The sequence below is a fragment of the Python bivittatus genome, unplaced genomic scaffold (genome assembly GCF_059951505.1).
Source record: "Python bivittatus isolate LINGU-HERP-01145 unplaced genomic scaffold, Pbiv_v1 ctg000160_np1212, whole genome shotgun sequence".
NCBI classification, from domain to species: Eukaryota; Metazoa; Chordata; class Lepidosauria; order Squamata; family Pythonidae; genus Python; species Python bivittatus.
The window spans coordinates 5,817,501-5,841,957 of NW_028277076.1; the positions used below are offsets into that span (position 1 = coordinate 5,817,501).

The 24,457-nt window shown below is 42.4% G+C and overlaps 1 protein-coding gene across 3 annotated transcripts in view; it reads left to right on the forward strand.

Annotated features, from left to right (window-relative positions):
* MAPKAP1 (MAPK associated protein 1) overlaps positions 1 to 24,457 on the forward strand; it is a 113,800-nt gene that overhangs the window by 34,294 nt on the left and 55,049 nt on the right. For all 3 annotated transcript variants that reach the window (XM_088147012.1, XM_088147013.1, XM_088147014.1), the window contains exons 5-6: positions 11,607 to 11,779; positions 14,505 to 14,681. In XM_088147012.1, the coding sequence (XP_088003138.1) occupies positions 11,607 to 11,779; positions 14,505 to 14,681 (350 nt within the window). The remainder of the gene's footprint in view (positions 1 to 11,606; positions 11,780 to 14,504; positions 14,682 to 24,457) is intronic.

The following is a 24,457-nucleotide window of genomic DNA, read 5'->3' on the forward strand; positions in this document are numbered from 1 at the left end:
ATTTTTCTTGTCCAGTAACACTAACATCAGTTTCTCATTCATATGTCAGGAATTTAGCCAGCGTCTGTCTGCCTGTCTCTCTCTCTCTCTCTCTCTCTCTCTCTTTCTCTTTCTCTTTCTCTTTCTCTTTCTCTTTCTTTTTCTTTTTCTTTTTCTTTTTGTGCATTTGGCTTGTTTATTTTGGAGACCTGTGAATAATCAGTTGGACCCTGCAAAATGTTGCTGAAGAGAAAACATAAGGGTGGGGTGAGGATTAAACCTTTCTGTAGTGCTTTGCGCACAAGGTATTATTCAAGGAGAATGGAAGAAGAGAAGCCATTTCTAATGAGATATAGAATATAATTTTAATGAACATGCAGTTTGAAATAGATATTGAGGAGCTTGGGGGGAGAAGGGCGAAGGAGAAAGCAGCGGTCATTTAATTAGAACATGTTTAATTAGAATAAAAATTTTTAAAAATACAATTTTATGTGACAGCCTAGTTAATCTTCTGCTTGAATCATATTGCGTTTTATTCAATTTAATTGATTTTAAGCTTGGTCTAATGTTATTATCCTTCACTTAATTATACATGGCTCAAAATCAAACCATGTTCATAAGTCAACATTCCCAATAGCCAAAGGAAGGGTTGAATTGTTTTATTAGCAGAAGGATAAAATTCCTGACTTGAGAGAAAAACATAGCACAGTGCTCTGGAAAATACATATTAGATTATGCTATTATTTTCTAAACAAAGACAAAAACCGCTCACGGTCTGACCTCCTGTCATTATTTTATTTTCATGAAACATTATTGATTTTCTTTTTAGATTGTTAATCTGTCGTATCTCCAAGGACTCCCCGTGGGGTCACAGTCTTGAGATTTAAAAGTTCACGTTTAGATATTTGCACATGAACTGATCGTAGTTACATGAAATGTTAGTCAGTGGTCAGTCGCTGTAGGTTTATTCAAGTGTAGCATTTTCCGATATGGTACCTCTCAGTCAATACCAACCAATCTTGTTAAGATTGCAGATAGTGGAAAGTGAACTCCAACAATATGTGGTGAACCCCAGCTTCTCTATCCTCAACTGGGGATAGAATATCTGCTGTAGTGTTCGCAACAGATGCTGGAATTTGACAGGCCTTGTTCTGACCCAAAATGGTACCTTGTCGTTTTGTTAGAAAGATTGCAGATTGGAAAACCTGTACAACAGACCAGTTCTTGACCTGGAACATGAATTTTCTCTTTGTGAATTTTTAGAATCCATGGGCAGAACGTGAGAATTCTCACTCACGCAAGGCAGAAAGACTCACCTTGTCTCTATCTTGGCTTCCTGAAAACATTAAAGCATTTTGCTTCATTTGATTGGATTGAATTTTTATACCGCCCAATCTCAATAGATTTTAAAAACACTGATTTATACTGTGTGATTGTAAGGTAATATGGTGAAAGGTCTGGTTATAGAGGACACAGTTGCTCCCATTCAAGGGGAAAAACGAAGCTCTCCAGGCACTTGGCGCTGGGATTTTGATAAAACAGTAGTATGACCATTGAAACACAGACTACCTTAGAACTTCATCTGGAGGACATTCTTTTGCTGGAGAACTACCAGTGGAACATTCTCCATCTTTATGTTTGAACTTATTGTCCACACGGCAAGACAACATACACTTTGGCTTCTGGATCATTTTCAGTGCAGTCTTTTGGCAGCTTGCAAAGAGCACATGCCCCTTAGGAACATGCAATTGGATTTGGGATAAGGATTTTTCCCCCCTTTTCCAGGGTTTACTCAGGCTCTCAGAAGGCCACAGAAAAGAGCCAGAGCCACAACTGAGAGAGATACTGAGCACTGAAATATACACATGCACAAATAGAAATGCAGAAAGATGTTGTGCCAATATGGCGGCTTCAGCGTTGAAATGTCTTGAGACCGTTGAGACTCAAAGATATAGGTAGCTGGAGAAAGAACTCATGAATGACTTCTCCAGAGTTCTTCATGTGCAGATATCAAAATCATGGAAATTGGGGACTACAGTTGCATCTGAGGTCAGCCTCTCAGGGCCTCCTAAAATTGCATTTTGGCAAAGGTACACCATTTCTTTTCAGAAGCAACCAGTGATTCTACTTTCCTCTTTGCTGAGATCTTAATGCATTTGCTAATGTGTTTTCCAGACAGATAAGGAAAAAGGTGAGCACATGGCTTTCCCGGCACAGCTCCCAGAAGGGAATTTTTCCACTTCCCTTGGTGAAATAAGGCAGGGTTTAATTGCGACATTTTTCAGGACACAAGCATTGACAGGCATATGCTTTCAGGTGTGATGATAGATCAGACCTTTTGAAGCAAAGTCAGGGGAATAATTTTCCTCCTCAAAGTGCTGGAGGGGGATCAGTGAGACTGCCTGGGCCATGTTAAGAAGGAGTGGGAGAATTAAGACAAAGTCCTCTCAGGCTGGCTTTTGCAAATTAAACACGTCCTTTAGTGGACATTCTCAGTGTAACATAACAAGAGCCCTAATGCCAGATCACTCCAATCGCTCTTCAGTCCAGCTCTCTGTCCCACAGGTCAACCAGAGACCCCTGAGTTCAATGCCACCACCAACATGGTTTTTATTTAGTTTTTATTTATTTATTTATTCAAATTTATCATACCCGCCCAACTCTAACGGTTCTCCAGCAATTGTTCTTGAGAGGTGAGAAACAGCTATCATGACTGGTAACTTCTCATAGCCTCATCTTCCATAAAATGGACTTCCAAGACATTTCCTTTTCCTAAGAAACCCAAACTGCTTATTACGATGTAACCAGGGCCATTGAACCCTGTTGGCCAGTGGTTGCTCAGAACCCTCTTCAGAAACAGTAAGTTAGATGCTTCTGGGAAGCTCCCTACATCAGGCATAAAAACAACATCTCTCTCACCATTGTTCATCTGTGCTTGGAAACCTGAATTTGAGGGACTTCTAACTCTCCCTAGATTGCCAGACTATCATTTCCAATACCTCAGCTGCAAGATGAGTGATAAGGAATGCTGGGAGTTGAAGTTCAGCACCATTTAGGGGACAACTGATTCTCCATCCTTTTAGCCATCTGCAGATGGTGCCTATTGATAGATCTGCTCTCTGTAAATTTAGCTGAAAGTCATGCTAGAGAAGATGTCACTCAGAAAGCCACAACCAGGAGGTCTGATGTGGGTGAGGGAAAGAAGTGGGGATAGGACACCACAATCTTATGCTTCTTGCCTTAATCCAGTACCCGTGTAAGTAATTAGATAGACATCTCATCTAGCTTGGTTCCAAAACATGGACCATTGTTCTGTAAGTTGGGCACTGTGTGAGAAAGCATTCCTTCAGTCTGTCCTGATTCTCTTTCTGCATTAGTTTCATGGAACTACCCCAAACTCTAACATTCTTAGGAAAGAAAACCTTTTTCTCTGGAGAAAGAATTCCTAGCTTTGGGCATGGAATTTTCTCTCCCCTGGAACAGCAGCAATAGTTGTTGTATCCCAAAGTGTGGTTGTAAGAACAACTGGGTCACAGAGGGAGCAAGCTTTGCCCCGAATCTGCAAGACTCAGGTTTTCGGTGTCAGCAACTTGGCTTCTAATGGAGGCTCTGTTTCGAAGAGGGGTGAGATCATTCCTGGGTTATCCCAGCCCTCTTCTCCAGGCCGGGCAATAATTAACGACAAATGTGTTTGGCGAGCAGCTGGAATCAGATTCTAGCTGACTGCAGCACATGCCAAGGGGACCTGGCACATGGGAAGATACCAGCCATGGCTGACACAGCAATGGCAAATTCCAAGGAACAAGCAACTTCACCAGCCATTTCAGCAGATCTTTCTCTTCTGCAAGTTTCAGATGGCGGTGGGGCCAAACAAAAGTACCATATCTGGCTAAGACTAATTAAAAAGGCAGTGGGTGAAATCCAGGCTATTTAACACTCACAAAGGTCTAAAGCCCATATCTTTTTTCTTGGGAAGAAAAGATCCTGCTCGTTGGCCTAGATAGATTGGGGCACATTAAAAAGCAACACACTGGTAAGCTTTTTCAAGAAAAAAGTTCCACCCCAAATTGGGAAATATCCTCAAGGAATTTAGCAAGCTGCAGTCGGGGTTCAAAGTGTAGGGCCTGTTTGCTAGCCCTGTATGTTTGAGAACACTTTCCTTCTTTCTTTTTTTCTTTTAATAGCATCTGTTCATTAAAGGGACTTCATGGCAGATTTCTGAGCAAACACATATCACATTTATGGTAGTTTTAAAAGCTTATTTATTAAGAGGCCATTTGTGGTTGTACTTTATTGTTGGGTTCGTTATCTCTTCTAATGAAATTAACACATTTTGATGAGGGAAATGTGAAATGTGAATAAATTCTCCAAAGCAGAGCACCCCTTTTTCCCCCATCGCCATCTTTCACCAGGGCTAAATTCAGCTCAGAGCTTCAAGCTGGGGAAGGCTTACTGATCACAGAATATAGTTTTTCTCCCTTCGAAATGGCCATTGAACCATCTTGGGCGTGCTTTCAGACACGTTCCTTAGAGAGCCTACTTCAGTCAGGCACCTTCCCCATGGAACTGCAGTTCCAACCCCTAACCTTTGCCCCATGTGGGAAGGGAGTTTTGGGCCAGCACTCCCTCTTCACCTGAAAATCCTCATTGGGGAAGCCTTACCTGTTCCAAAGGGGCATTTTCTGCTTTCTGGTAGAGTAGGAATATCCAAATTGTCAACATCAGTCCTGCAATCAGAATTTATGTCTTTACAAAAGGATCAAGGAATTTTCTTCCTCAAAGGAGCATGACATTTTCATTGAACTCATCCCTGCGTTGTCTGCCTCTAGAATTTAGGCTGATGATTATATAGATGAGACCTCTCTGATGCCACCCAACAGAACAGTTTTTTAAGTATCCAGGCAAAACATTATTTAGGTTACAATGAGTAGCTGGTCTACTTGTTTTCCTGGTTGTTTGGCTCTGCTGGGACCTTGTGTGTTTAGAATACCAGGTTATATATTTTTTTCACCTGTCTGTGACCACTGTTGTTCTTAAACTGAGTTGCTATCTCAAACGTTCCAGGATGGAGGAATGGTTGAATGAAGTCATTTTTTTTAAAAAAGGAATCTTTTACTCCTATCCTCCAAGCCACTTGGCAAGGCCATTTGCCAGGGCTGAGGAAAGAAAGTGTATAATAAACTGCAATACCAATTAAAATGTTAAGACAGATACGTAGATATCTGCTTACAGGGAACGTCTGAGATTAGATGGATCATGACATTCACATATGCATGTTGACAATCCAAGTTTTAAACGCAATGGCATGTGTGTGTGTTCATACACACTCTTGTATGTTAACAGACTTGTTTTGTTGAGTAGCCACATTCACTGAAAGATCTTTGAGCCTTTGGACTTTCCTTCTGCCAGGAGAATAGAACAAATGGAGCATTGTCCACATAAGTGCACTACTTACATTTTGGACTTATTCTTTCTTCTCTACTTCAGTTTCCTAACCTTTGAGATAGGTCATCATTGTTCCTGTTCAAGCTTTGTTGAAGTATAAAGTTTGCTTTATGTAGCATAATAATTAACTGGAATACTGTATTAGGAGGAAGATTTTGGAAGTGCAAACAGGCAGGAGGGGGAATCTCAGAATAAAACATGAGTATGTTAATGCATCCTGGAGCTGATGTAAAATCTTCATTGCAATTCAGAGGAAGTATTCCTCCAAACTCTCTTTGCCTGCCGACACCTTAGAACATCTGGGCTGTAATTGAAAAATACTATGGAGAAGGAGGAGAGATGCTGCTAAGTGAAGGCACCAATTTAGAATACCAAAATTAATGCACGGGAGGGGAGAGCGGCTTTATTTACATAGCATTTAAATATTCATACTCTGTTATGCTTTGCATCACAGGAAATTACTGGGTTAAAATTTTATGATTGGTGACAGCACAAATGAGATAAATTAAGTGAGAACATTAATGGGATTTTACTGTCTGGATAATTGGTAAAAAACAAAAGCAATCCAGCTGACTTTCTTTTGATCTACTCAGCATAGTCAAGCCAAACCAAGTAAACTCCATGATGGTTTAGTGCAATATGTGGACCCTGTTGTACTCCACGATCGTAGTTTGCAGGTAGGGTTTTTGTCTCAACAATGCTGAAAAAAACTTAACATCCCAACATTTCAAGGTTATCATTCAGGAAGGGAGATTCTTCCATACCATCATCTTCTACAATCACTGGAAGTACTTCTTTAGTAATTATCCTAAATCTGTTGTATCATAAGTTGAGTCTGTTGATCATTGTTCTTTCATGAGAAAACAGAGCCCCTCCTCTGACGGAAGAAAATAATCTTTTAAATTGAACTGTAAAATTTAAAATGATTGAAATGTGGCTGTTTTAAAACATAATTTGTTACTTTTATTTATTTGGGAGCCCTGTATGATGTGCCAGCTGCTTGAAAAAGTTGCTGACACCCCCATTTTAAAGTAACTGAAAACGAGCATACAATTTCATTTCATTTTTATTTTAGTTCCATAAGATTTCTTAGGAGTCAGTATCAATGGCTACTGGAAATCTCGATTCCTGTACCCTGATATGAAACGTCTTTCCTTCCTTTTAAAGAAAAAAAACATGGAAGGCATTTTTGTGTCTTCTAAAAGTAAGGGTGTGATGTTTTGCTTTGTGGGGAAGATTTGGGAAAATAAAAATGCACCTCAAAACTCCATTTATTTCTGTTTTCCCTAATGTTTTATATTGTTTGTTAGGAGGTGAGTCAATGGCTTGAATTAATTCTAATTACTGGAGAGGCATATACTGATTGAGCAAATAAAGTAGTATGCTCATTTGCGCCAAGGCCATCTAATTAAATGCTAACTTTGGATAAGCTGGATGTGCGTGAAAGATTAATTTTTAAGAGGGTTTTATGACTCACTAAATAACGATTCAGTAAAATCTTTTGCATTATATATCATTAGGCCATCTAATCTTAAAGTGTTATAACATTAAGTCACTGAACTCTATTGTAAAGGAAGATGTGGTAAATCATTATTATTAACAAATTAATCATATTTTTTTCCTCCAGTAAGTAAGTGTATATATTTGCTTCTGTGCTGAGAATTAAAAGGAGGCTTGACTTGGAGGCTGAGTTTGAAATGGATTCTGGTGGAGCATATGGAGAAGGAGGGGTTGCATTATACATTGGGATGCTCAGTTTGAAATTCAAAAATCCCATGCAACTCTCAGAAGCTTTGGATGCATTCAGAGGTTATCTCTGAACTGTCATTTTTAATATCGTAGCAAAAGAAAATTATTAAATGCATGGGGCACAATTGTCCTACAGGAGTTTGATTAATTCATTTTAATGTTCATTAAACTTTCAATTAAATTAGTGAAACTGAATTTAGTTTCTGTCTTTTTGTCCTGGCTTTGTCTGCTTTTTGGAGCGTAGCTTCAGTGTGACATCAAAGGTCAACGTGTGGCCCTGGGTTTATAAAAAAGCTGTGGAGCCCTTGTTTTAAGGTTAGGTTGGTTTGCTGCAGTCTTGGTTTATGAACCAGAAGTAATTGAGATGAAAAGATGAAGAGTGATGTCAACACTGGAACTTGTCAACTTTCCTATCTGCCATTTTGGGCATCTTTCTCTTCCAAGTGAATGGTTTGTGTTGACTACTCTTTGGGGTTGAAAACTTTTCCCACACTTTCTCTGCAGTTCCACAATTGGGATCTTGCATCTGCACGGGGCAGTTTCAGTCATTTCTTGAGTTTTTTTCAACAAGACAATACTTGTCTCAAGCAAACATCTCTGAGTATGCTTTGAAGGGTAGTGCCAAGCACTTTACTCCTGTTCTCCTCTTATAGCCACTGCAACTACATGGTAGAGAAGCTTGTTAGGGTAATATGTATATTTATGGCAACTTGAGTGAGTTTTCAGAAAAGGCAAAGAAGCGTAGTTGGTCTATAAGAACATAAAACTAGACCTGGTGGATCTGGCCAAGGACCATCTTAGTCCAGCATTTTGTTTTTCCGAATGGCCAACAAGATGCTGCTGGGTAGCCATGGGAAGATGTTTAAACATACAAAAGTGACATTTCTCAGCTCAGATGAACCTGATTTCTGTTGCCCTTCTCTTGCTGAGATTCATCAGGTTGATACGCCTTAAAAAAGAAAAGAAAAACAGGATGGTGAATGACTGCAATACTCCAGTGGGTTTTCATTAAGAGTTAGCATTAAATCTCTGAAGGACTTGTTTTTATTGGATGGCCGTCATCTAAAACTGGTAACTCTTTTTTATAGATCTCCCCCCTCCCCCTCCGCCTTTGTAATCCCTGGTTTTATGTTTAACATGTATTGATTTTATTCTAGAAAATGATGGAAGAGCTAGCCTTACAACTCTTTGATGGGCCCATGCACCAGATCCAGTGCTCTAAATTGTTTCCTGGATGTTATTTACATTGCCAGAATCCAGTGCTATGTATTGTACTCTGCTCTCGGAAGCCCTTAGTCGGTGGGAAGCAAGCCTGCAGAACAGTGGTTCAAAGTCCCAAAATGATCTTGGTGAAACTGAAGGTTTTTGTTTTTGTAAAAGCCAGCATAGATAAATTTTCCTTTTCCACTGGAGAGCTAAGTGTTCCCAAGATATGACTGAGCATCCATCATGTCCTGCATTTGTGTTTCTCTAGCTTCTGACAACCCAAAGCTGGTGTCCTCATTAGCTTTAAAAGTGGACTAAAAAGATGCATGGAAAATCGGATTATCAGGGGCTGCTAGATTTGACTGTCAGGTCTACTCCCAGACTCTAAAGTGGGATACTTTGAATACCACTCCTTTGGGTGAAAATTTCAAAATAATTTTATAATTCAAACTACAATAAAAAGAAAATACAAATCAGCGTTAAGGGTCAAGACAACCCCAAAGTTAATGAGCATAGCAATTAAAAAAACAAACGGGGAGAGGCCTAGAAAACACGTTGCCAAGGAAAATCTAGAAGGATACACAGAACTCCTTTCCTTGCTACATTCTATGCATACCCTTAGTGTTTTCTCTGGCCTCCAAACTCATTGACTACTCAGGAACATTTTGGCCCGGATTCTGGAAACCCTTCCTTAGGCAACAAAGGATATTGCTGGGTGCACTGTCCTTCTAGCTGAGAAGCCCAGGTGCTCCAGTGGTTAGGATCTTGCTAAACTTGGAGAAAATCAGGTTCGTCCTTGCTCGACTCCAAAGGACCTTGGGCCAGTTATTTGCCCTCAGCCTGGCCTATCCTGCTGTGAGTTTGTTGGGATCAAATGGGAGAAGAGAAAACTATGCTGCCTTGAGTTGTGGGTAGGAAGCAGGATAGAAGTCTGAGAAATCAGCGATTTGATATAAGTAGGATAAGGCCCCTCAATGTAATTGATGTGGGGGGTTCTGCGCCCCCTTTTTGCTGCAAGACGGCTCCTGTTGGCAAGACACAGCAGATATCTCTGCAATCTGCCTGTAGCTGCCCACAGAACGATGTCATCCCCACCCCACGGACCCCTTGTACCCAGCCTCCGTTCTGCTCCCAACAAGAGGTGTGTGTGTGTGTGTGTGTTTAAAAAGGTAAATGCAAATGTTTTGCGCCTGCGATCCATTTGGTTTATGCACATCAGCAATTCAGGCAGATTCTCTCCCCATCCTCGTCATCTTCCCCGAGAAAAGATTAATGATGATAAAGCAGCGAAGGCCCAATTTTTACTTCAGCCTCCCAACATTAGAATGATATAAATAAGACTCATAAATCCACCGTTCCCTGTTACTGTATTCCCCAGGCATCCCAGACAGATCACAGGAAGGATTCGTAGGACTTGTAAGAGAAGAATGCTTAGCAAGGGGAGACCACAGTCAGTTGGTGTAAAATAAACTCACATGCCTTCTTTCTATGGAGGACAGAGAAGGAATTGCGTCTGACCCTTACTAAGTGCTTCTCCTTGTTTTTTGTTTTATTTTGCCTCTGTTTGTCCTGCCCCATTACCCAAGTTTAGATTCTAGCTCCATGGGGGATAGGAAAGTGGCCATGATTGTTTGGGTTGGGGGTAAACTTGCTTTAAAGTGACATGCATAAGGAGACTCTAATCATGGCATTTGAGCAAAGGAGCGGTGAATTTTCTGTAAAGCCTGGTGCAAGGTCAGATTGGGTGAAAACAGCCATAAGTTGCAAAAACCTTGCAGATTCATTGGGGTGGGGGGGGTGGGGAGAAGGTCCGGGGGCAGCAGGAGACAAGGTTAGCATCTCCTTGCCGTATAAAAATAGGAGCGGCTTTACAAAAAAGCATGCTGAGTTGCTCTGCAAACATTTTTATGCTGACTATGCCCTTAGTGTTTAATTAAGCCTTAATCCCCAGCACTGAATAGATTCAGTGGATTAAAAAAAAATCAGTAATAAGAGATTCCAGTAGAATCCAGTCATACCCCATTCTTTCTCCTGGGTTGGCTCCCAAATGCAGTGCTTCTGAATTGAAATTGGAGGCAGATTTCTCAGAAAGATATCCCCGAATGGTCTCGATTAGCTCCCAGGATGAAAAGTCGGGATCCCCATTCAAAGCAGAGAGGAAGTTCTTCTCTTTGTATCAAGAGGCTGCTTAGAGAATATTTCTGGGGTTGCCCTCATCCCCAGGGACGGACTGTACTTGGAAGTCCCAGCACGCCTGCGCTCCAGCCCATGGCAATAAATGTTCAACAGAGCAGATAAAAGCAGCTCGTATTGTTTTATTTGCCAGCTTGTTTGTTTAAAATGTTTTTAGGCCAGCGTTAAGGGTAAAAGGAAAAAATACCTCAATGCCGCCTCCAGGAAAAAAAACCCAATGCAGTAGTGCACAACAAGTGAATAATTAAGCTAGCAGCAGTCATTTTTTTTAAAGTACCTCGCATAAAAAATGCTAACAACTCATTCAAAATAACATCTAAACTGTGCCAGCAGCCTCCTAAAACAAGACTCAACCAAGAGCCGATGAAAACATTGATGTGCTGGCAGATGTTGCTATGCGCCAATGTATAGCTGCAAAACCTAGTCTCCGACGCTGGGTTCCATTTCCTAAGAAATTTCACTTCTTTCTTTGTTTCGCTTGTCTTAAAGTGACTTTCTGGTTTTTATCGCTACTAAAGCATGCCTGGAACTCAGTGGCCCTTGCCTGGCAAATTTTGGAGCGCAGCAGATGTTGACCAAGATTCAGCATCATCTTTCCTTTCTCCATAGCCAGCAGAAAAGAATAAATTATACAAAAGAAGCTTACGCAAAAGGACATAATTCTCCCAGAACTGGTCTTTTGTGGTGCCATTTGGCAAAATCCAGACTGTACGTTTTCTTAAATGCAACTTCCCAAACCCAAGATGGGTAACTCCTATATATAATCTATAATCTATTTCCCAACTTGGTGCCCTCCAGACATTTTAGCTTCAACTTCCAAAATTCTGAGATGGGAATCCTGGAAATTGGAGCCCCATGCTTCTAAAAGATAGACTGGCAATACTTCATACATAGGGCATAAGTTACCCTATGCTGGTATATGACCGTCATAAATATTGATTTGATTTGATGTATTACCCAGCCTTGCATGGAATCCATCCCATCTGTCTATACATGAAGCACCCAGTCAACCTTGAATTCTGTTCTTCCAACAGGGCCACATTGGCACTACCGCAACGAAAATAATTGACGTCTACCTCCCACTACATGCCAACCAGGACAAGTTGCAACCTATGACTGTGGTGACAATTGCCAATGCCAAGGTGCAGGACTTGATTGGGCTCATCTGCTGGCAGTATACGAGCGAAGGACGGGAACCCAAGTTGAAGTAGGCCATTTCGGGGTGTCATCTACTCCTTTCTAATCTCTCTCTCTCTCTCTCTCTCCTCCTTGCAAGCATTTTTGCATAATGAAATGGATTTCCATATATACACACATGCACATACACACACACACACAAACACACACGCACACAGATAAATCTTACTACAACACCTCCACGTTTATCAATATTTCCTTCCGAGCTCTGCGTACATCTATATCTATTTCTCTTTCAATTAAATTACTGGGTAGTGAGTAATGACAAGCGTATGAAGCTGGTGTTGTATAAATGAATCATCATTTCAAGATGTACTCCCTTTTTGGGTGTCTTGTTTGTTTGTTTTTAAAAAAGATAAATCACCTCCACATCAGTGTCACCACACGGGTAGCATTTTAATGTCCCTGAGGGTTTGAGTCACTTCTTTAACGGGTGGGAGTCGAACAGTGCCTCACTTCCCTAAATTCTGATAGAACGTGGGGACACTTTTCTCCTCCTGAATGTGGTGTCCTCTTGCCAGAGGCAAGCTACTTAAATTTAAGAACTCAGCACTGAGGCTTTCTTTATAGCAACCTGTTAGCTTAATTTTACCTGCCCCTTAATCTGATTTGAGGAACTCTCTGTAAACAACCACCTTAGCAAGAATAACCGTCTGGGGAAGGAAAGCAAGAAGGAAATGTATGAGGGAGAAAAAAGCAGGATGATAGCAGGAGAGAAAATGTCACATGACATGGAAACATGGTTTGCCTAGTTAAGGCTTGAATAAATTGAGTTCATCCAGAGTGCAAAGTCATTAACCATGGTTTGCAACCACAGTGGCTGGGTCCGTTGGTCTTGCTAAGCCAAAACTAGACAAGCCACTTCAGAGAATTGTGCTTAGTCCAAAGGTGGCCCCACCCACTGCTTGCTTCAGCCACACCCACCTGTGAGGCCCCCAACAGTTCACAACCCAGGGAATGTTGCTGTTTACACACAATCATTTTTAAAAAGGTTGTCTAGTCTTTATCTGCAGCTCGTGGTTGGACTAGGATTTGCCCTTGAGGTTCTATCACTACATTCATAAAGTTTAATATGTTAGGCTAAAATAGTGATCTTCAAACTACCAAGCTTATTTCTGTAGGACTGTAGCAAAAGTAGAGCATTGGTGATCCTGAAACTAAGAAGACCCATACCTGTGATTAGAGAGGTCCACTTGAGACATCCTTTCAACCCAGAGTAGTCTACCACATCTGTTCTGTTCATCCACTTGTATATTGACTCTGCAAGTTGGTGTCTCGTATGCCAAAAATGAATCCAAAAATAATGTAAGGATGATTTGGTTGGCCTGCCAGAGTCCCTTTAGCTGTATCCAAGATGGGTTTTCTCAGCAATTCCCAACTGCAGGAACAGGCTACCTTTGTAATCTTGAATGCCTATCATGAAAGCCAGCTCAGGAACAGTTGATTGGCATTATTTGGGAGTTATTTGCAATCTTTTGATCCCAGTGCAATTTTGCATGCTCCCTTCACAAACATTAAATGGAATTCTCAAATCCATATTGAAGGACAGGGTCCTGGAGTGTTTTGTGAGGACTTCTAACAATTTATTCCAGGACCCTGTACTTTCTGGTTAACTGTCTGTTGAGCAAATGTGCAAGCTAGAGAAACTTTAGTGGGTTGTTATTACCTCTTTAATATAATAAATACTAAAGCTGTGACAGCTTGAGGATGAATCACCTGGAGTAAGCACGCTTGGTGAACTAAGTTACAAACCCAAGGTATGCGAATTAATTGGGGAAATAGCAAATCAGGTAGTCGGCAAAATAATTCACTGTCACATCCAATCAATAAACTTTGTAAATCAACTCATTTAATTCCTCTTCCAAAAATGATCCATATAGATCAAGCAGCCAATTAAACAATTAACATGCGCTTTACTATTAATTAATTTAAGCATCAGTCAGACAATTAAAACTTCTGAACTTGGACTTGTCAAATTGAATGAGGGAGAGGGGAAATTAAAGTCACGATGGCATAAAAATTCTGGGATGTTGCAACCCAAACAACCTGGGGCAACATATGATTGCGTCTCTGTATTCCCAAATATGCAAGGCTGTTTTTTATTAAAACATCTCTTTCTGGCAGTCCAGATTGATTTTTAATCCTTTCAACCCTGTAACCATTTTAACGCAAAATACCTTAAACAGTGTCATCTGGGCAGACAACCTGTTGCCCTCTGGATATATTTGGACTACAGTTCCCCTCAGCTAGCATGCAGGGGCTATTGAATGGGTGTCACACACACACACACACACACACACACACCCATTGCTCATGATCTAAGTAACCCCCAGTGTTATCTTTGCCTGCTGCAGACAGGCTGTTTGAACATGAGCTTGTGGAAGAGGTATGGTCTCATAAGTTTCAGGAAGAAGAGCAATTTAACAGTCCATGAACAGTATGACACTTGGTTGACCACTGTGAGACTAATCCCAGCACCCTAGAATTAACTCCTCTGCCTTGGTCCTCTTAGATTCTCCAGGGCTCTCAACCTTCAACTTGCCATCTGCAATTGGGGGAGATAGAAGTACACTATCCAGCCATTGCGAGAAGTGCAGCTAGACTGTGGATGTCCAGCCTTCTGAAGACAGACATGCCTTATGCCAAACTGAGCATCACAATCCCGATTCATAAATGTGGAGTGGGTTTATTTCTATGCGGGTCTCCCAACTTCTCTTTCTCCTGGTTCCTTGCAGTGACAACGTCAGTGCTTACTGTCTCCATATTGCTGAAGATGATGGTGAAGTTGACACAGATTTCCCACCCTTGGATTGCAATGAACCCATTCACAAGTTTGGCTTCAGTACTTTGGCCTTGGTCGAGAAGTATTCATCACCGGGCTTGGTGGCCAAGCAGTCCCTTTTTGTTCGAATGTAAGTCTCTTCCTTCTCATGTTTATTGATCAATTAAGAATAATTGACTCCTTAGCAAATGTAATAATGAAATAAGAACTTGGGCTGCCATGAATTCTCCCTCTTATGCACAAGGCATCTGAGGTCATGCAGGAAACCAGATGCAAGGGGGTAGAAAACAATAATGAAAAACAAATGGAGAGATGATCCTCAAAGTGTCTAAGAAGCATTGGTTGTGCAATGCATTTGGGATCCAGTCCTTTATCAAGGCCTTTATCCTGCATTTCTTCCCTGTAAGTTTGGGTAAACCACTGTGAGCCATATAATCCTCTATTTGCTGTTCTTTTTCTCTGTTAAAACAAAGGAGAGAACAAATAAAATAGAAGGGTTAGGACTCCTGTAGGTGATTTTACCTTCCCGTCCAAACCCAAAAAAATCAGAAAAACTTAGAGTTGGAAGGGACCACGTGGATCCTCAAGTCCCACCCACTGCTCAGTGCAGGAATCTGATTTAAAGCGTCCCAAACCGAGGGCTGTTTGGCTTTCTCTTGAACCCATCCAGTGAAAGGAAACCGATCCCTTGTCTGGAGTATCAATTCCATTGCTCCTTATGTTAGGACTTTTTTGTCCAAGATTCAGTCAAAGTCTGTCTTCCTATAACTTGAATCCATCATGTCAAGTTCTACATTCTGGAATGAGAATGGACAGGGCTTACCTTCTGCCTTGTCATTCTTCCAGGTATTTGAAAAGTCCTATTTAATCCCCCTTGAATCTTCTGGTCTCAGGGCTTACATGCCTATCTGCTTCCTCCTGTCATCAGTTTCTACTCCCCTGAATCATCCTTGTTGCCCTTCTTTGTCCTTCTTCCGGGTTCTCAAAATCCTCTTAAGGGGTGGTGGAAACTATACTTCTGTTGGTGCAACTGAAATGACATTTGTTTTTTTTGAATCCACCACTCAAGAAAAAGCGGGGCGAGATAGCCTTGCCCACTCCAACAGCGTCACTAAGTCACTGCATCTTCTGCTATTAGCCTTGATTGCGGTGGAAGCTAAACAGTTGTGATAAAAGCTAGGCAAGGCCATCAGAGTACACCCAAAGGATATTTGTGGAAGTATAAAGAATCACATTTGTGAGATGGGCGGCTATATAAATGTGAGGAGGGAGGGAGGGCATCCAAAGCAAAAAAGCAAAAACCCAGTTCTGATGAGTGTGTTGTTGTTGTTGTTATTATTATTATTATTATTATTTATATGCCACCCAACTCCCAGCGACTCTGTAAATCTCACAGGGCAGTTGATTCGCTGAAACACCACAAAAGCTCGTGACATGGATGAGATGGATCCGCACAGTTTACATGAGTGAGAGCACATATCAATATTTGCAGTCCAACTATTTTGTGGTATCGGCACACTCGTTTCTCCTTCCTGTAATGAGTCCTGGCCCTCAGAACAGAACAAATGCTGCATGCGCAAAACTCAGCGTTTTCCAACCTGACTCAGTTTCCCTCTTGGCATGGGCAGCTGCATCAGGAAGAAGCCAAAGCTTTCAATGCGTTTATTTGAAATGACAGGAGGAGTTGAATAAAAGCAGATGGATGGCTCTCCTCCGTCTGTCCCAATGTGTTTGGTTTTCTTGGAAGGCTCTGATAAGTTCAGAGATCGGGGGGCAGGGTGGAGGGGAGGAAGGCATTCACAAGGTGTCCCAAAGATTTGCAGTGGAGCATAAAGCAGTTTTGGAAGTATTTAGGAGTTATAAGCTATTTAGGCTTACAAAGTAAAGCCAGCCTTACTGCCACATTTCTAGAAGGCAGAGCTACCTAGGGGCAGACACAGGAGGCCTAATCTAATGGAGCATCTAATCATTCTGCATCTTCTAAAACTTTTGTTTTATTATTTTGATGTATTAAATGTCTTAGAATGCATCTCTCTGGGCATATAAAGTAGAATGTCATAAATGCAATAAAAATCACAAGGATTGATGAAAATAACAGCCTAGATAAACAGTCCACTGGAAGAGTCCAACAGCAGTGAAATACCACCAGGAAGACAAAAATGGGGGAAGCAGCCTTTGAACAAAGAGTTAAAAACTAATCTTCAGGGTCTAAAATAGGAGCCTGAGGAATGCTGGGTTAATTGTTGTGTGTTTCAAGTGAGACAAAGGCGCAGATGCCAAACTTAGTGAGGGAAAGTGTTGTAAAGGTGAGTAGCCATCATTAAGAAGACTCTTCTCTCCTGCTGATCCTCCAAACATGGAGGCAGCACATGGATACAGGCCAGGAAGTATGTTCTGGAGGCAATTTTCCCCAGCCTAATAGCATTCCAGATACACACTCATCATGGCCACTGTGGCCACTGAGAATCCCGGAAGCTAAAATCCAGCATATTGGAGCACACCGGGTTGCATTAGATCCTTGTCTTAAGTTCTGAGCAGCAACATACAGAGGAGAAAAAGTTAGCACCAGGTTAGCGGGCAGCTCTCATTTCGGGGATCCCTGTTGCAAGGGGCCAGATACAAAGTTAGATAGCTAGTAGTCCACCTGCTGTGCCGAATCTGCTCTCGGCTGTATGAAACAGTTACTTGAGTTGCCACTTACATAGCCTCATAGGAGTCAGAATCAATTTTGAATGGCATATATTCTGGCAGAGGTGGAGCAGGCCACCAGACTTTGGACACTTTAAAGGTCATGCCAAAGCCACTCCATCACCACCACCACAGTTTGTTTAGCAATACTCACCACCAGTGGTTGGAAGAGGGCCCCTCCAAGCATCTAAATATGCTGAACTGAGAGCCGAACGTCTTTGCAGTTATGGAGAGTAGTAAATAATTGAGTTTGATTAGGAAAAGGCACCTCATTATCCCCCCACCTGTGCCCAGCTGGTAGGGGAGGGTCGAAATGAAGCTATTAGCTGTCTCTCTGCCTGGCATCGCCAAGTGCTGAAATACATCTGTGTCTTATTTTCTTTTCTGGCACCATCACTCGAGAGAGCTAAGCAGGCATGACCAAATTTGGCAACTCCCAAGGACTCTGGCAAAGTTATACAAGGAGAAGACAGAGGGCAGTCATCCCAACTTTGAATGTGGCCATCAGTCTCGCGTGCTGATGGCTTTTGGAAGACAGTCGGGATGAAAAGGAGTCATTCTTGTCTGATGTCAGGTGCTGAATCTGCTTCTCCCCCAAGCAAGCCTGCTTTCATTGGGGGGTGGGATTTCCCCCCCCCAAGTTGAGTCTTGAGGAGAGGGTTCTTCAGAGAGCAAGCGTCAGGTTTCAGTTGACCCATTTCTCCAGAAAGCAAGACTCTTCCTAAGTTCCTTCAAGAAGATTTATTGAAGGAAGATAGGATCACATTGCAAAAATCTCAACAACTGGTTTGTTTTCCCCTTTCAAAATTCAGCTGATCTAGGTTCCTAAGGCAATGATTTTTTCATTCTCTTACTCACATGTGAACTGGCGAGGAAGTTGCTCATTTAACTGATAATGGAGGAATGTCCATCTGGTTAGAATGTACATTTTTCTCCAGTCCTGAACACACTATGACCTTCCATAGGGATGCTGCTCTTTAGCAGTTCTGAAGAGGTAGCGTAGTACAGTGGGTAAAGCCTTGGAGCAGTAGGGTGAGAGAGTTAGCGAGGCTTTGGTTGGAATCACTGTTCCGCCACAAAGATGGTTAGATTATTTGGGGCCAGCCCTTCCCTCTTTGCCTGAGTAGTTAAGTTGGGTTGTAGAAGTCACTTGGAACTCCTTGCTAAAGGATAGTAGAATTAAAATGAGATGAGTCAACATCAGGGTGGCCTTTTTCAGATGGTTCTAAACCTGAGCATGGCTTAAACTTGTGGAAGCTAGCTATGCAGAAGTATTTACTCTAGGAATAGGTAAGTTAGTGCTTCCCCTCTTTTGTGGTAGATCATTCTGGCTGGATTTATAACACGTTTCAGTCCTCGTCTGACTCTTAGGCAGACGTTGCAAGGAAGATGGGAGATGTTCTCTTTAACCACAGAACCCATTTTAGGAATATTGAAAGCTCATTACAACATGTAAGCACCAACTTGGTTCTCAAAGCTTCTGAATCTGTCCATGCTGGATCAATGAGTCCATGTATTTAACAGAAGGTGATCTGGACTTTGGCCAGATTTTGCACTTGCTCGGGGGTCCTGGTTGAAGAACTAACTCAGAAGTGACATTTTCTAATTCAGGCATTAAAACATCTTCACACTGTCCTGGGTCACTTGGAACAGCTTCCATGCAATGCTGCTCTCTGACCATCATGCAGACACCCAAAATAGAGTTTATTCTATCCATTGCTGGATAGCTCGCTATGAAGGTGGAATAAACCTTCTAAAAGTATGAGAAATATCACTTGGCAAAGCAGTTTCTTGATGCTTCTGAGAGAGGGCCCAATTCAAAGATAGACTTGGATGACCTACCTTGGAAGAAGCGCCATCATCCATTCAAAAGCTTCACTTCTCTCTTTGAACTTGGGCCTTCTCAACCTGGTGCCTGCTCCTTGTTTCCTAATCTGGCCATCGCCAAGAAGTTTCCCATGCCATCTTGGGAGATTGAAGAAGAAATTTCTTTATTTCCCTGTTTTCTTCCCCCTCCCATGAGCATTAATGGATTTGCTGGAGGGTCAGACGTCATGCGTTTTCCCGAGACGCTGACATTCTTCTCGCCTCTCTCCCCCCGCCCACCATCGGGTAATTCTTCTTTTCTCTCTCTCTTTTTTTCCTTCCTTTCCCCCCTTCTTTCTCCCTCTCCTGAACCTTGCCACCCTGGCTTCGGCGTCGAGGCTGTAAAGGAAGATGGAAAGCCACGTTACCTCAGAATGATCACTATCATTAACATTCACGGGGGGTTCACTCATCATTCCTGACTGCACAGACATGGCAGCCGCTATGAAGTGTCCACAGGTGTAGCACGATGATACATATTACATTGTGCCACAATGGATTTATGTATTCTGTAACAAAAGAAAAGTGTAATGAAAAAATACAGAAGGTAATCCTTTATTCCCCCACCACACAATTTATCAGTAATGCCGGCGGATGATAAGTGCTGGGGATTTTCCTCTGCTTGATTTAACCTTGTCACCCAGGTATGTTTTTGTAAAATGATTGGGAGGGAAGAGGGTTAGGAGGAAACCAAATTTTTTTTTGGGGGGGGGTTCATATTCTCCTGAACTAATTACTTCTTAACACCCCCTCCACCAAAGCACCGTCCTTTTTAATGGGGGTATGCTCCGCTCCATTATACTTGTGATATAAAGGAGAAGGTTTACTCCCCTCGGTCTTTCACAGCATTTTAATTTGGGGTCAGCAGCAGACGGGCCACCTCAGACTTCCTGGTTGATCAGTTAAACTGTATTGCAATGGCTGGAGGTGTCTTGGGGGAGCCCACAAAACCAAGGGGGCTCCATGCAGTCAAATTGCAAGAAGGTGTAACGTAAGTCAAGGAAAGTAAGCAAAACTCAGCATCGGTAGCTGAGCCAAGGTCTAAAGGGCCCAAGGAGGTGGTGCTGTTTAAAAAGCCTGGGAGAGTAGATGTCTTCCTCCTGATGCTAAGAAGGTTACGCGCAGGTATTAGAGAATTGCCCAAGAGACCCTCATTAGCAGAGGAAAAGGGTGATCTTATGGACCGAGAACATATAAGCAATTTGCTATTCCCTCCCAGGGGAATCTCCCTCACTAAATTGGCCTCTGAGAGCCAGTTTGATGTAGTGGTTAAGGCATCAGGCTAGAAATTAGAAGACCATGACTTCTACTCCCACCCTTAGACACAAAGCCGGCTGGGTGTCCTTCGGCCAGTCCCTCTCTCTCAGCCCGAGGAAGGAGGCGATGGCAAACCATTTCTGAAATCTTGCCAAGAAAGCTGCAGGGAATTGTCCAGGCAGTCGCCAAGAGTTAACCCTGACTCGAAGGGACAAAAAGAGCCAAAGGCTTCTAGCTTGCAGGCATTAGGAAGAAGATTCAAGCAAGTTCATGGATCTCCTCATCCTGATAAAAGGCATCGAGGCAGGGCACCTTTAAATCCCAGTGCTGGATCCTAAGTGTCAAGCAAGTATCTTTTTATTGTAGAATCTAATCAAGGATGCTGTGATGGATAAGCACTCCTCTAAAGGCACCTTTTAAAAAACTGCCATCCGTCTGAGATCATGGCCGCAAAGTCAGCTGTCCAAAAGGTCAAGGATCAGGGCTGAAATAAAATCCCAACTAAAATAAGTGAAGCTTAAATGAATTAAGCCTCCACATAGCCCTCTTAATGTATGCAGCATTGTGCCATTGGTTTAGTAAGAACTAACGTTTCCTTTGAGTCATGTTCAATCCCTGGTCATTCCTTGGCAACAATATAAAATTTGTTTGACTTCTTCCAGGATGTTATTGCAAGCTTTTCAGTCTAGCCTCGGAGTCCCTGATGGTTCCCCCATCCAAGTAGTAATGAGGCAAGGAAAACAAATTTAGATTGTGCTGGAAACAGAGAGAGAAAAACAGGGCAGGGCTAAGGGGGCAAGGATGACAATTAGACATAGAAAAGAAAAAGGAGTCAGGAGCATGGCAAGAATAAGAGGTCTGAAGGTGGTAGTCACCACTGGAGACCCACCCAACGTTTGGGAGATTCCTTCTTCCCCAGTCTGGTGCCTCCTTGAAATGTCAAGGGGGCATCACCAGTGACTAGGAAAGTATCAAGTGAGGGGAGGCTGTCAGAGAGAATTCAAGTCACACAAATCTGTGGAGACAATAAGTAATAAGCAAGGACACTGAATTTTCCCCAGGAATTCATACAGAGCCCAGAGGTTCTGCAGTCATTTTTCCTTAAGAACCCCCCATCTCTCCTCTCCCATCTCCAAATCGTGCTTGTCAACCCTCGACTCTTAATAGCCCATTTCGCAGCCCTGCCTGGCCCCGATCCAGAATAAGCATCTCATTGCTTATAATTTCAAGGCTGCACAATCTCCTTTGCGGCCGTTGCCAAGCCCTCACTTACTTGAATAGTTCCACTAAATATAGTCAAATGCAGGGCTTTTTCCTTTCTCTCTCCGCCCACCCCCAGCTCCTTAGCCGCCCTTTGCTCTCCTTTTAAAAAAAAATAATAATATTGCTTTGATCAGTAAAATAAACTTTTAAAGATTGGTTCTGGGACAGCCTCCAGGTTCTGAGGTAAAGGATGGCTGACGTTCAGGCATGATTCAGTAACAGAGGGATTGGAGCAATTAATTTGTCAGCTTTCGGGTGGTGGGGATGCAAGTTTTGCTCTCATGATGGAGAAGGTTGTTTATCCTGGAACTCAGAGCGATGGGATGGAGGCAAGAGGGAAGGAAGGTCCTTTTGGAATAGCCACAAAGCTCGTTAACCCCCCCCATTCTGTTTTTTCTTCTTCCCCACCCTCCATGCCTCCCTTTCTGCTATAGGTTGAGGCTGGATGGCTGGATGTTGGGGAAGCTGTAATCATAGATGCTTGAACTAGGTGATCTCCTAGATCCTTACACTGGTAGACTCATAAGTAGTGGGGTCTTCTCTGCATTGTGCTGTTGGAGGGTTCTGCTGCAAAAGAGAAGTGGGAGGACTGTATGGTTCTGTCCGTCTGTCTGTCTGTCTGAAATATTTCTAGGCTGCCATTTGGCACAAGGCACAAAGTGTGCTGAAAGTGAGATATCCTTTTGTAATATTAAAATCTCTGTTCCAGATGGAAATCCAGGCAACTGCTGGAAGTTCTGAAGCGACGGGCTTCTTTGCATGTAGCGGGGAAAATCATGCAAGGAAGAAAGCTTTGAGCCATGCCGATTATGCATGCTCTTTACACTAGCATGGAAATGATTGTCTCAGTGTGGGAGTGTTCCCCAGCGTAGTCATTCCCCCACCAGCAGTGGGACAGTCCAAGAAAAGCTCCACTACTTAGTCCATGCCAGTTTAATTTGTGACCATTAGAACCTTCATTATTAGAAGTGATAGACCTTCGAGGATCAGATGTTGGTACCCAGCCAGGAAACAGCATCTAACTTGTCTGATCTTGAAAATCTAAACAAGGTTGGATCTGATTAATACTTAGATGGAATTACCCATGGAATAGAATAACCCATGACTGTAAGCTGGACAGGGATTTTGGGGCATGGGGGGAGAAGTGTCCATGAAGTCTCCAGGAATGGACTTGAAGGAGACTGCTCTTACCAGATGTTGAAAGCTGTTGCTTTCATGACCTCACCGTGATGGTGCCAGAGGCTTCCATTTGATCTTGGCAGTTCGCAACATCCCAAATAATTGGAACTTTGACCTGATTTTCACCAAGAGCCACTTTAGGTTTCCAGTGCTAAAATACAATATGTATGCTTTAAAAAAAAAAAAAAGTTTTGAACTTATTTTCACCCAGGTTAAAATCAGAGACTCTTATTTGTTTTTTGAACTGACCTCATCAGCGTGGATTTTTTTCCTCCCCCCATCTCTTCCAGAAGTGGGACAGGGGAAGTGCTGTTTTACACCCTGGCCTCCTCTGCTGTTCTTGCTTTTAATTTTTCCCATCCTCTCCCATCTTTACCTGGGCTCCCCTTCTCCATTGCCACTCATTTTCTTAACATTTACTTTGGAGTTTGGCCGAACACCACAGCACACATCACAGTGTATTCTGCAGTTCTCCAACTTTGCCCTCGCACAGCTGTCTTAAATGTCAAAGAAAGGTTTAGTCTATTCGGCACAAAACCAAAGCCAGAAAGCTTTGCAGTTTATTAAATAGGAGAGGAACTGGGAAGCGGGGGGAGGTCCTGTTCCACTTAACTCTCTCTTGTCAAGGGCGCAATGTCAAGGGGAAGAGTTCTCTGCAGATTAACAAGTCTACAGACACCATCAAACTTTTTTGAGTTTAAATCTATTGTGCACTTGTACATTTAATTGATATTGAAGGAATAAGTTTAACTGTGAAAGCCTATGTTTATTGACCTGGTATGAGGGCCTGGCTGGAAGTAGGGACAAGAAAAATTGAGGGGAAAGGGTTCCTTCTCCCCATCTCCTTTTAACCAAATACAGGACAAAGTTTCTTTCCAAGCTTCGAAATTCCTAACAATTTTCTGTCTCTAAACAAAAAGAAGGATGGGGAAAATATTTTCGTGTTGGGTTTGGTTGGTTAATTTTGTTTTGGGCTTCAACTGATGTTTTGTTTTTCTGCACTTTTCTGGAGATCGTTCCCGTCCTTCACATCTCTAACATTATTTAGAAGGAAGCCCCCTTGTCTTCTGTGGAATTCCCCCCCCCCCATGTAAGAGTTTGTACAATGGCAGCCTAAGATTAAGCTTTTAGCCAACATCTTCCTGACTTCTCTGATGGTTGTGGAAGGCCAAATGCTCATCAGTTGTTATAACAGCTTTGTACTTGCTAGATAAGAGGAAAGTTTACTTTTTCCTCTGTTACTTAGTTGTTACTCAGCTGTCAGGGTGTGAGCCAGAACTTCCCAGCTGGGCCCAGCTTGCTCATGAAAAAAGCCACCGGGACTAGAAGAGGAAGCGTCTCTGGCCAACGGTGGTCTTCTCTTTAAGCTGGTTCTTAGCAACCTAAAGTTGGGGAATTATGGACAATTCCCAAGATTGTCCTGACTGGGGAATCCCAACTCTGAAGCACCCAGATTGGGGAGGCTGCTCTGACATGCCTTGGCCCTTTTTAGCTCTGATGACCAATGGTTCCTTGCTGCCTATGTATAGCTCAGTTTCAAAAAAATTGAACTATGGGCAACCATTGCAAGATGTCTTCCAGCGATGGAGGTGTGGCATTACTGATCTTCTGAATGAGGGTTCCCTAACAAACTAATAAAATTCCCTTTCAGAT